At 39.4% G+C, this 13642-nt stretch overlaps 1 protein-coding gene across 11 annotated transcripts in view; it reads left to right on the forward strand.

Annotated features, from left to right (window-relative positions):
• The window catches only part of adgrb2 (adhesion G protein-coupled receptor B2), a 214629-nt gene that overhangs the window by 122046 nt on the left and 78941 nt on the right, over window positions 1-13642 (forward strand). For all 11 annotated transcript variants that reach the window (XM_038724746.1, XM_038724739.1, XM_038724744.1 and 8 more), the window contains 8 exons: window positions 3305-3469; window positions 3892-4056; window positions 5278-5379; window positions 8886-8992; window positions 9995-10189; window positions 10580-10648; window positions 11159-11267; window positions 11568-11714. In XM_038724746.1, the coding sequence (XP_038580674.1) occupies window positions 3305-3469; window positions 3892-4056; window positions 5278-5379; window positions 8886-8992; window positions 9995-10189; window positions 10580-10648; window positions 11159-11267; window positions 11568-11714 (1059 nt within the window). The remainder of the gene's footprint in view (window positions 1-3304; window positions 3470-3891; window positions 4057-5277; window positions 5380-8885; window positions 8993-9994; window positions 10190-10579; window positions 10649-11158; window positions 11268-11567; window positions 11715-13642) is intronic.

A 13642-nucleotide genomic window follows, 5' to 3' on the forward strand; every position in this document is an offset into this window, starting at 1 on the left:
ATGAATGCCAGCATAGGCCTTTTGGCACAGACATCCATGCATAGAGAATAGAGCTTTGATGGATCTTGTCTATGTGTGTGTGTGTATGTATGCATTTTTTAAAATGTGCCTCAGTGATTGGATCTCACTGCAAACCATACACTCAGTCCGAATACTATGCAATACAGCATACTCTATACTGTCTATACCAGTGGTTCTCAAACTTTTTCACACAAGGACCTGTAAACTGACAAATTATACTATGGACCCCCCATTCGATAAGATTTTTTCCCATGGTCACCCATCTGATTTTGCTTTTAGATTACAGAAAGTGTATGACAAAATAGTGTACACTGTATTCTGTCATTGTGTTACTTATGGATGGAAATAAAGTGAAAGTAAATGATTCCCTGGAACCCCCCCCTGAAAAATCGCACTTTAAGAACCACTGAGATTTGAACTCTTCCTATAATTTCTCAAAACTAATCTCTTATGCAGACGTCTTAAACTAACGCATTAACAAACGCAAGCATATGTGGGCAGAGCTGCAAATTTTAACATGACAGCTATTGTATCAAATAAAGACAATCAACAGGCTAAGAACAAAATCAGCAGAATTATCAAACACAAATAATTAATTTGATCATATTAGATCACATCAAGAACTAAAAGGCACTTGCATGTGGGCAGAGAGCTGGCTGGAAATTGCCTTTAAGTTCCTTGATACCTACTTATTTTGCTCACAATATAAACACCAAGTTTATGCACGGATTACTGGTTATGTCCTAAATACAATCAAATGAATAGTTTGTGGCTTTGGCAAGAAAACAGCTTCCTACCGGAGAGCTGCCATGCTGCATTGCTACTTTATTACAATTGGTGTAAATATGCAGTTTGTTTGTTGATATGGCATTTTGATTTCTGGGAAGTGTCTTCACATATACTGTATGTTAAGCTCACTTGAATTTAAAATAATATGCATAAGTTCCTGCCGATGAGAGTTGATGAAACTATAGCAACTAAAAACTTGTCACTTTGATTACTCAGGATCAGACTTGGGAAGTGTCCCTTTCACGCTTAAATTCTAGTTCACAGCTCATTCTGTGTACGTCATCCCCAACACAAGTGTTGGCCCCAGCTAGTTGGAACACTGTACCAGTCACACACTGCGTGATTGACCACATTACCAAGGAGAGTTGGCAATGCCTTCCCACTTGGGAGAAGCAGACAAATACATTTACTGCACTGTACTTCACTTTCTCTGCTACTTAAAGCCCCTGTGTGTAGAGTGTACGCCTCATTTTTCATTCTGAGGCCAAACAAGAACAGTTCTCACTTTGAATTGCTTTTCTTGTTAATATAGTGACAAATAGACAGACTACTATACAGTCCTACAGCGCATACAGAATACCTATGCAGGTAAAAACAGACTTCCCCATTTGACGTGTCATAGTAGCCTATTTAAAATGTATGTGATTAAACATTAGCATTGCCGTAACTTAAATAATTCCAGACATTTTCAAAAATACTTTTTTGCTTTAATTATAAGAGCATACATAGTGTATTTCTTTTTAGCATAGATTAGTCACTAGACACGAATATATGATCTTCACATTAGCTCGGCTTGACTGAAAGTTACTTTAAAGATTTGTAATTCAAAATTTAAAGGTGCACTACTAATTTTTTTATATATTAACAATTGATTAAATGACTATGTGTAATATGAAAGGAATTTCTCTTCCAACTCTGCTCTTCTCTGCTCTGTGGAGTGTTTTATTGTCTTTAAGCTCATTGTTTACTGCCCTCAACCTTTCTGTTTTTGGTTCAGTTCCACTGTTATCAACCACTTCAATATCACCACTTCAAATTATAAGAGTAAAATATGTTTTTTATGTCATGTTTTGCTATGTACTTAAGCTTAATAGTTCAAAATTAACAATAAAAACATATTATAGGAAAAATAGGTCAGAAGTTGCAATTTAATGCTGTAATATGCACTTTTGCATTATTAATGTATTTGTTAAATGTTTGTTTTATTATAATATAATACAATTTATCACATCTTTAGAAAAATTAGAGTAGATACTAGCTGGTTACAGAAATCAAACTTAATGCGGTCTCACTCCACTGTTGCATGACATCCACATACGTGGGCAGTTGGTTTTTGGTGTATAAAAACTATACTATACTATAAATATTAATTTATAAAACATAAACCTGTTAATGATACTTTATTGCATATAGTACTATTTTTTTTCCTTGATTGACCTCTTTGAATAAAAGTTTTTTATAGATATATCTGAGGCATTTAGCACATGGCCATCGGCCATCTTAGATTGATGAGGTCATCAAGCAATCAATATTTGGAAAACAAGAGAGTAACCACTGTGCGTTTTTCTGGTGAGAACGTGCTAAGCGAAAACTAACAATTGTATCAATGCATTTAGTGCCTTTATTCAACAGTATTTAGAAAGAGAAACGGACGTGTTCACAGGTCAGTTGTTACAAAGAGCTCCATTCAAAAATGTGTATCAAGAACAGTGAAGAAATAAGTATTCACTGAGTTTATTTGTCATAAATCTTCATTCACAGTCATGCGTTTCCACACTAGAACACTGTGTTTTTTCTATAACACACATCACCAAAATATTACTAGCTTTGAAGTTGATGAAATACCACAATATTTGACTACACACTATAAATGATTAACATGCCTGTTTTTGATTATCATAATTTTTTTTTTTTGCATTTCGGATATTTTATTTGACAGCTCACTTACTCCAGCAACGCTCCCTTATTAAAGGGGACAGTGTGGGCTTTGATTACACCTGCGCATGTCACCAAGCTTTGGTTAAGCTATTTGGTATTCATGCATCATCTATTTATCTATTGCTGCACAAACGCCAGTTAAGAGTTGAAATGCCTTTCTAATAACACCGAATGTACTCTGTGTGAACTCCTTAAAACAAAGCATGAAAGGAATTGTAATCAGCTATTTCATAACAGATTGAAATATTTAAAATGTCCGTAGAACCATGAAGTGTATTTTGTTTGTTTGTTGCTATTTATGGAAAACCAAATAGCCTCTGTAATTTATTTGTTCTCCGTCCTAACTCATTCTATATTCTATTTACTTCTTTGTCTGTTCTGTATATTTTCTCCTTTGCAACTATCTTTTCCCAAACATCCTTTTTGCCTTCTATCTATATCCTTCTGGACCACTTTATCCTGATTTCCCTGTGTCTCTCAAAATCTTTTTCCTTCCACCTTCATCCATTATCCTGTCTCTCCCTATCTACTTCCATCTCCCTTTCCTTCTTTCTAGTGGAGGGCCAGTGGTTGGAGTGGGGGCCATGGTCGAGATGCAGTGTGACTTGTAACACAGGAACCCAGCAGAGGCAGAGACGCTGCAGTGCATCGGTGCACGGCTGGGCTGAATGTAAGGGCCCCCATCAGGAGAGTAGAGACTGCACCAACCCTTCCTGCAGCGGTAAGCCATACAAATAACTGCTTAGTATTTGCCCTCACATGCTCTCAAACGTTATTATGCAAACAAAACATGCATTATCAAAAGGCATCTGTATGGTCTTCTCTGATCCGTGTTCCCCAGGAAATTGTGGGTTTGGTCCCAGTTTGGCTCGCGAAGTCTGTTTCAACCGGGACCCCGGAGGACAAAAATACTAGCGTGTTGTAATGAGCCTGGGCCCCAGAATGGGCTCATATTGACTTAATTTGGGTACCACACTAAAAAATAGAAAAAAGCTTAGAAACTGCTGCTTTAGAGTTGTAATCTAAATTTACTCTCCATCAACAAATCCCATTTCTTCTTCACCTTACATGCCACTCTCGTTCCCTCCAATACTTCCTCCCCGCTCCCTAATGATCACAGGCGGTGCTTTGCTCCTGTTCTAGGTGGAGGTAACTGGGGCAGCTGGAACCACTGGAGTCTCTGCAGTAAGACATGTGACTCCGGTTGGCAGCGTCGCTTCAGGATGTGCGAGGGCACCGGAATACAGGGCTACCCCTGCGATGGCTCGGGAGAGGAGGTCCGGTCTTGTAACGAGAAAAAATGCCCTGGTCAGTGACTCTGTGAATGCATGTTTGTGTGTGAGCTGAGAAAATAAGGGAGAGCCACAGTATACTGTATATTGTTCATGCTTGAAAGCACTTTTTGCCTTAGACATTTTTTTCTGAATGGCTCTTATATGCATGCCTCTCCTAGTGGATCCCTGATAGAGACAAAAAAGTGTGTGTATCTGTCTGTGTGCCTGATTTGCATATGCACAGTATTTGTCAGGCAGAATGGAAGTGATTCCCAGTGGTTCGCACCACAGCCAAAGGCTTCTATAACAAATTCCAAACTGTGCTCTTCTCAACTATTATCTGTCTCTTGTCTATCTTCCTGTCAAACCACATACTCATCCATCTTTACCTCTTCATTGATTTTGAATATCCTTGCCTTGTGGTGTTTTCCTTTAATCTTCTCTGTCTGTCTACACCATTGCTCCTTATATTGCTCCTCTTTAACATCGTTTCCATTGCACTAATCTCACTCTTGCGTCCTTTCTGTGGTACTCTGCCCAGTAGAGGGTGAGATGTTCAATGTCTGAGTGTCAGCCCCTGCAGGAAACACTGTGGTTCAATAAGCACGCCTCTTGACTGAAGCTGTGCGCGCACGTGTGAATATGCAAGTGTATTTTCTTTACAAGCCTGAATGCCACATGTGTACGTGCTTGCATTGAGCTCTGACTGGCTACAAATGATAAACTTTAGAGTGCAGGCTCCACCATGACCCCTCGGTTTTGAGTAGCTCTCAAAACTCTGACACAAGATGAGGATCCTGTCTGTTGGCATTGCAGGGGAACATCATATCATATTTTCTCTCTTTCTGCATTTCTCTCTCTCTTCGCTCTTCGTCCCTCTTCATCTCTCTGCATCGCCAACACTCGTCTGCCCCCTCGGAATATCTTCAGAGCGCTCTCCCCTGTTTTTTCATCAGGGCTATGAAAGAGAGGGAGGGGGGAAAACAGATGAATAAAGAGAGGGGGTAAGATGAAGAGGGAATGAGATACTGCACTGAGGCAGTGACACTGACAGAGAGCACTGAGCAGTGTACAAGGGAATAAGATTGGGAGCTGCTGCAGGAGAACATTGATTTGAATCTTGTTTTTTGTGCTTTTCTGTCTCCCTTTTTTTCGCTGGCTGTGTATGTGTCTGTGGGAGTGTGCGTGCGTGGAGATTTTTCTTTTTCTGTGTGCCTGCTAGACTTCATTTCACTTTTTCTGTGTCTTTCTACAGCTCCTCATGAGATATGTAAAGACGAGCATCTTCTCTCTATGTCATGGAAAAGAGCCTCAGCTGGAGAAACTGTCTACAACAAATGTCCAACTAACGCCACTGGTTAGTCACATGATATGCTTTAACAAATATCTGTTAGCTGTTAGCATACAGTATTTCAATCAAGCTTTGTGAATTTTTGATTAAGTTTGGCCTGGAGTTCTTTGTGTAAATCAAAGGTGTTACACAGTAGGGGAGACCGGGTATGGTTGTAACACTTTTTGCTTCAGCAACTCTAACTAGCTGAATTTTTTAGCTAGAATTCTCAAACTTTTATCAGTTGATGTCAAATACATGCTGTTCCTTTGTAACCCCCAGCATGTGTTACAACCTACCCCACTACTGGGGTAGGTTGTAACACATGCTGGGGTAAGTTGTAAAAAGTAGACAAAAGAAGCAAAAATAGATTCCACACCAAATTAACTGCTTCAAAAACAGGTATAGTGAAATAAAAGGACAATTCTCTCTGTCTGTAAGAGACTATGTCTGATTGACTCACGTGTGTGTGTGTGTGTGTGTGTGCGTTTAGGTGTGTGCGTGTGTGTGTGTTTACATAAATTTGTCCACTAGAACAAACTTACTTAACAGTACAATTAATAAACACTACTACAATGTACCTAATTAAAGACAACCTTTGTATATGTTTAGTCTGTGTGTGTCCATGTGTGTATATTCGTATACCAGCCATTGTTCAGCTAGCTGGATTAGGATAGTGGTTTGAAATTAGCAGGAGAAAAATGCATCACATGTAGTTTTTGGTGGCCTGTCCCTGTCTGGAGCTGTTCACATAAATGTCCCCGTTTTTAACTGTGTGTTAATCATAGACTGTAAAAGGTGTTGACAGACCTGAAAACAGATTTTACGTGGCTGGGCAGCAGAGTAGACAGGTGTCGTGCTGAAAAGTGATCGTCCGCCGAAAACTGAATGCTGTCTGCGGGAGCGCACGCTGCACGTAACGTTATCGCTCAGTATCTTTACAACTACAGCTGCTTTTATCTGGATCAAACAGACATAATGTGCAAATAAACATCACTTTATGTCCATGGTAATAGCAAAGGTATGTCTTTAGGCAATAATAGAAGCCTGTAGTTGCCCATAGAATATGTGTTTGGTAGGCGTATATGTCTAATATCCTTGTTTACATTTGGAAAACTGAATGTAGCTTTAAATTAACTTGACTTACTGCTGAGGTATATATAAAATAAAGACATGATCTCTTTTGCAATTATACTTATGACTCTACTTTATTTAACTTGCTGTGTACCAGCCAATCCAGTCCTTTTTACCTGTTAAAATACCTTTAAATGGCTAAAACAACCAATGTAATGCAGTATTCCACTTGCCAGAAAGTGATTGCAGCCTCTGCTTGACTTAAAGGTAGTTTCTGCCTCAAAATGTCTTGATTTCATTCAGAAGAGTTATATTTGACAGATTATAAAACTGAAATTTTCCCCTTTTTTATTTCACATCTAAGAACATTATATTTCATAAATGACATTGAACCACTGAACCAAATATGTCCCTGGTTTTCACTTCAGAATTCTGGTCACCGTTGCCTAAGAAACTACATTTTAATCTCAAATAAGTCATACACTTTTATCTGCAGTAGTATACTAAAGAAAATATAGTCTTAGACTTACCTCAAAATCAGTTTTTTCTCTATATATTCTGAATGTGCCTCTTCCCAGCCCTGACCACCACCATCGGGAGGAAGTAGGTAAATTATGGTAACTGAAATGATCTCATGATTCCTATCTTTTTTCTAATTGGTGGAATTGGTGTTGTTACAACCATACACGATCGCCCCTACAAATGTGACTTCAACTGTTGTTCATAAGCAACAGTCATAAGTTGACATTGGATAATTTGTTTGTGAGACCATGAATGTATGTTAGCTACCAGAAGTTAACATAAGCAATGCTAGCTCAAGAGAAGTGAGAGAAGGAAATAATATTCACAAACAACTAATGCTTTTAGTTGCTAAACAACAGGAAATCCAAATGAAAAACAGTAGCAACACAACTTTGTTAGCCTCATGAATGTACGTGTACCTCATAGTTAGTTAATTAACAGAAGAAAAAAAAACATAAACAAAAGTCCAGTAAGCATCAAAAACGTAAAACAAGAAAGAGTTTGTCAGCTCCATGAGTGCCATGAGTGAACGTTACCACTTGGTAATTATCTTGAGCAGAGCTAGCAAAAGGGAGAGAAATAAAGAATACACAGAAACCTAAAAATAGTCAATGAAAACTCCAAGAACAAAACATACTGCTTCTAAAGTTTGACTTCTAAGTTACCTTTGGGAAATATACTGTGATAAAAGCACAGCATTTATATTATTAATACCAAAGAAAATATTGTAAAAGAGATACAATTATAAGCTAGATACTAAATTAGTTTACTGTCTTTGTTTCAAAATTCCATGTGCTCCTATGTCTGGAACAAATTGATGCTCAGATTGATTTAAATGCTGAAACTGATGTAGCTCATCACAACTGTTTGTTTTTTGTTTTCTTTTACCATTTTGGTGTACAGAGGCAGTTATAATATTCCCAACGAATGCATCATCCATCATCTAGCTTTAATTAGTGCAGCAGACATGTCCTGCTTGAATGCAGATGAACCATATTTGTGTATTGCTTACAACGGTAATGTTAAGCTAAACCGTAGAGTTTCTCAAACAGCTTGCTGCCAGACCTTTTCTTTTAACTTCCAAAAGCAGAAACTAGAACAACCCCTGATTTATTCATTTTTTCTTCTTCAAAATTTAAGCCAAGAGCAGATGTGGTTCAGAACGCCTATAATATAAACGTGTTTTTACATCTTTCAAGCTATGACATTGGCTCCCACTTCAAAACATGCCTGCATGTATCTGGTAGACTGCCAGTTAAACATTGTAGCTTAAAGAACATTACATTTAAAGTAAATCAGTGTATTACATTTAATTAACTGAGACATTTTACAGTTTATTTATGTCAACCTATTACTCATAAAAAGGCAGAGCCAGGTTTCAGCAAGTGCATATTTTTTTGGCAGGGGAAAAGGTTTTGTCTCAGTAAAGTATTTTGGCAGCCTTCACAAGTTTATCTGCTGGCTGGCAGGTTAAAACAGCCAGCAGGTGTGAGCTGCCAAACACTGTGAAACTGCTACAAATGAAATATTTGATCGTTGTAACTATCCTAAACACTATTGTACTCCAAGAAAAGGCAAATTCACAAAATTGACCTTTGTTGTTATTTTTCCACAAGTGACAATGTTATAAATGTGCTGTGATTTCCCTATTTCTAGTAAAACTCGTCAAGCAGACACCCTGACCTTAATGTTGTGATAAATGGGAATACCAGTTTTAGGTTTCAAGCAAGATATTTATATATTTTCTTATGTAGTATGAAAACCTTTCTCCATTTCTGCATCATGTTTATCATACTTACGCACAACAGAAGGTTCTTTGCCCTTAAATGGACATCATATTAACAGTAATAGATTATGATGTGTTTTTTTGGACAGGTTTAATTTCTAAATTAAATTTTTTCTCTGTAAAGCATTTGTCTCTCTGTCTCTCTTTCTAGGATCTGCTAGTCGTCGTTGCATGCTGGACAATAATGGAGTTGCTTTCTGGGGTCCTCCGAGCTTCGCCAGATGCATCTCACTTGAATATAGATATTTACATTTATCTGTAAGTTCCCCTTTAAGAAATAAGTATTCCCATACTGAGAAACTCTTTCTACAAATGCATTTTTCATCATGTTCACCAAGAAGAAAAAAATATGTGTATATTCTTCCAGTTTACATAATTTGAAGCAGTTTGTTGCAGTTTCATAACTCACCTTCATCAAACCTGTTTGTCTTATTAGTTAATTTATGAGAAAGTGAAGCTGCAGTCAGTTTTTTATTCTCGTGCTGAATTTCCTCCTTTCTTCACCCATCATGTACCTCTGTTCAACTTTTTTTTTTAAGTTTACTCAAATAGAAGTGTCTTTACTAACTAATACTGCCGGTATCTCTAATTAGCTTTTCCAGAGCTTTGCGCTCACACTTATCAATTGATGAACATAGCTAATGAATGTGTTCATCAGCTAGACTGTTTTGCTGCTCTGTGAACTTCAACCTTTTCCATCTCCTCGATGATGGCAGAAGGAGATGGGGGTCAGGGATTTTACGTGACAGAGCTGATTGCACTGTTAGCTTCTGTTCCAACCTTTCATTAACACCAGGAGTCAATAATTAATTTTCTGTGATTACTGTTATCTTCTGTTCTTCCAGGCTCTGTCTCTCTTTCTCTCTCTCTCTCTCTCTCTCTCTCTGCATTGCACATACACAATCTGGCTTTCTGCATCTCTTTCTCTGAAGTGATGAGCGTGCTGCTACGGCCTCTTTTTGTTTGCCTATTTTAAGTTCAAATACAAAAATCCAACTGTGTACATATATACTCCTGTCTTGAAACATCCCTCTCGGCACACATCTAAAACATTCCTTGTCACATGACAGCATTGTGTGACACTGTTTTTGTTGATTTCTACGGGGAAAAAAAACACAATCTTCGGTTTGTTTGGTCTTGCTCTTTGTGACATTTTCACCAGCTGAACACAATGGCCATGCATTTAATCATCTTGACTGTAACCAGCAGAGGGGAAACCATAGACTGTTCTCACTTTTTGTATCTTTCTACACATTGTAGTTACGAGAGCATCTCGCGAAGGGTCAGAGGACCCTGGCTGGGGAGGGCATGTCTCAGATCGTAAGGAGTCTCCTGGAGCTCTTGCAGAGGAGGAGCTACTACAGTGGCGACCTTCTCTTTTCCACGGAGATTCTGCGAAATGTGACGGACACCTTCAAAAGAGCAACCTACATCCCAGCTCCCGACGACGTGCAGGTATGGAGAGCCTCCTCTTGAAGCCTCAAGTCATAAACCTTACAAAACATGCAGTCACAGATGCACTCTCACACGCAGACACACTCATAACACTCCAAATTTATTCAATGTAGGAGCTCCACTTTCTACGGCACGTGGGTGTGCATAACAATGAACTACAGCTGCACAGTTGCTATAGCCTCAAAGGGGATTTTTTTTGCAGCGTTTTTCTCTTTTCACCGCCTGTAAGAGAGCAAAATGCTCCTGTCTCAGGCAGTCATTTGACAGACGTTATTTTATGTTTTACAATATGTCTATGTACAGAAGACTACTGTTCTAGACACTTTAGCGTGCAACACATACAAACAAGATAATAAAATCTAATTGACTACTTCTTCTTCTTGTGTCTAGAAATTCTTCCAGATAGTCAGCCATATGTTGGACATGGAAAATCTAGAAAAATGGGAAGACGCTCACCAGGTAAAGCCTTGTATCTTTGTTGCATCACTGTATGTGTGCATCTGTACACCTTATCCTACTACGGTACAAACTTTCCTAAATGTGTGTGTGGTTAAGTACTTTATTGAGTGTGCGTACATGAAATTGTGTGTAAAAGGTAATGTGGGTGTGACCACACCCCACATTACCTTTTCATTAGAGTCATAAATACCCACCTGTTTACTAAAAACAGTGGCAACCTATTAAGTATACCAGGTGCGTGTGTGTTTTTGTGTGTGACCCAGCTTGATGCCCTTGAGTCAAGGTGCGTCTACTTGCCACCTGGACACAATAAACAAGCAGCCTAATATGATATTATATCCCACGTGGTTACAGTTTATTGCTGTGGAACACATTCAGTGGTCTAGATAACGCAATGAATAAAAATGTGTCAGTGTGTGAGACATGTCTCATAGAAAGTTGGCCATGGATTATAATTATGATGACATAATGATTGAAGCCCACCTCTCTTTTTCATCCCTCTATCCACAGGTCGCTCCCGGTGCTGCTCTGCTGATGAGGATATTAGAAGATTTCATTCACCTCATCGGAGAGTCCCAGAAGCCTTTCCAGAGTTTCCTTGTGGTTACCAACAACCTCAGTACGTGTCACATAGTGCTGTCACATGACAAGGCATGACAGAGACAGATACAAAATAACTATAAACCAATCTCAATGTTCAAAGACATTCACTTATGTAGATGAACTTGTGATTTATCATGGTGCTGAGATTTTTTTAAGATGTCTTTAAAATGAATTTATGACTTTTTTTAGATGGGCATTTGTTGCACTGTTTTCATCGGGTTTTGCTCACCTTATCTTCAGCAGTTTTCTTAGTTTAAGCCCCAATTTTGCACTGCAGTGAGTTTTAAATGTTTTTTGGTATCTCTTGTTTGTGCAGTGATAACCATCCAGCGAGAGCCGGTGTCAGCAGTTTCCAGTGATATAAACTTCCCCATGAAGGGCCGGAGAGGGATGAAGGACTGGGCCAGAACAGCAGAGGACAAGCTCTACATCCCTAAAGAGGTCTTCACCATCCAGACTGAAGGTAGGAGACCTAAGACAGATACTGCCCACTGCCCACTGCCCAGGGTTTGTCACAATTTTGGGCTTTTTGGTACCACTCAGTCTGTTGGACGGTCATCCCATGCACTGAAGATTAAACGCAAGACCAAGCAAGACCCTTGTTTCAAGGGTTTTTCTGGATACAATAATGATAGTTGGAAGAATCAACACACAAAAAATGTTCTCACCCTCATTACCAACATGAGGCTGATTATCTTTAGAACAAAACAGCAGTTCCAGAATTCTCTCTTAGGTCAGGTTTGAGGACTAAGCTGAATATGGATCTGTTTTAGTTGTTATCCTCACTCTCGGTCTTGAATATTAGAAACACAAGGACCTGATCTCACCCCACTCAACCCTCTCTTTCAGCCAAGGTCAGACCAAAAAGTTATCCCAGTGTGAATTCACAAATTCAGAGATGTGTCTTGTGGAAGCAGATAGAAGGCTTTTCAAGGACGTCAGAGGGTAATGCTGAGAGGGATTTGGACTGTAAAGAGGCCCAGGAGGGCCTCTCAAGAAGATGCAGGTCTTTCATCTGTGAAGAAGTGTGCCACATGCTCTTGAGAACATCACATCCTCAAGCAATTTTGAAAGATGTCTCTCCGCTTTTAGTGATACAAGAAAGTTAACTGTTGTGAATTTGTTTTCCCCCATGTCCCCATTTCAAGTAAGGCCAAAAAACAAGCAAAATGATTGTCCAAATGCACAGCAAGACACAAAGGTGGAGGAGAATATGATGACAAAGAAGACATAGGAGCTCAAGTTGTAAAGGGGAAACAAGGGACTTAAAAGAGTGGGAAGAAGCAGTTTATATTAGATAAGAGAATAACTGTGGCAGATGCGATCCACTACCAACGGAGGCAAAGGTCACATCCCACAGGAAATTACACTACCAGACTTCCTGTCTGGCACCCTGTCCCCTGCCCAAATTAGAGTTCAGAGAAGCTGCGGTCCGAGAGAGCAGAGCTGTCTCTGACCTCTCTGAATCGCGCTGATGACACAGACTCTTTGACTGACGTTCAAGACATCATGAAGGCTAACCTCAGGGCACCTCCCCTCAACTCACCTACCCTCTCTGTCTCTTTATTATGCACAGTGTATTATGAGTGAGGGTTGTTTTGCTCAAACTGTTTTTCCAGATTTTATGGAACTGCAGATTCCTATATCTTAAAGGGTGACTGCAACTGAAGACAAAAGGGTGATAGCTAGAGCTTTTTTAATGCGATGTTGTCTTCTTTCTTATCCTCCGTTCATCAGGCCTGCCTGTTTTACTTTCCTGCTTTTATGTTTTTATCCTCCATCTTGCTTTTTTAGTCCATTGTCCTCATAGTTTGTGGTGGTGAATGTTTTGTCTCTTGCGGTGCTTGCAGTGCAATAAAAGTGACCAGCTGCATCATATTCAGCACATGACATAAGCATATGCTATTTAGAAAATTGTTTCATCCAAACTGCATATAGCCTTATGAGTTTGGACATTGTTAGTACTCTTTGCCCCTGTGGGAACTCTGCCTCTTCCCATTGGCAATCCATGAGTTGAGGTCTTCAGTTGATTGCTATCAGTTTGGTTGGTTCATTTACCCCATAATGAAAGCCTATCTCAGATGGATAGCTTAAACATGCTCATAAAGGCTCATTGGCATCTTTGTGAGTGCATGTGCACACACAGTTGCACATGCACACAGCCAATTGATAGGTTCATGAATCGCTTCACTGGGCAGAGGCTGGGGGCCGTTCTTCACTGATTTTCGAGGTGACAAACTCCCTCTCTTCCGCCACTGTCTCTCACTTTCTCTCGCAAACACACATGCAGGCACTCACTCTGTCTTGCAGCCATGCGCGCACACATACATCCAAAAATACAAGCCAGCAATGACTTCATGTTTCAAATACACCATTGCTGATACGTGCATT

Source organism: Micropterus salmoides, unplaced genomic scaffold (assembly GCF_014851395.1).
Source record: "Micropterus salmoides isolate LMB-PRFRI ecotype aquatic unplaced genomic scaffold, ASM1485139v1 Ms_hic_scaffold_17, whole genome shotgun sequence".
Lineage (NCBI taxonomy): Eukaryota > Metazoa > Chordata > Actinopteri > Centrarchiformes > Centrarchidae > Micropterus > Micropterus salmoides.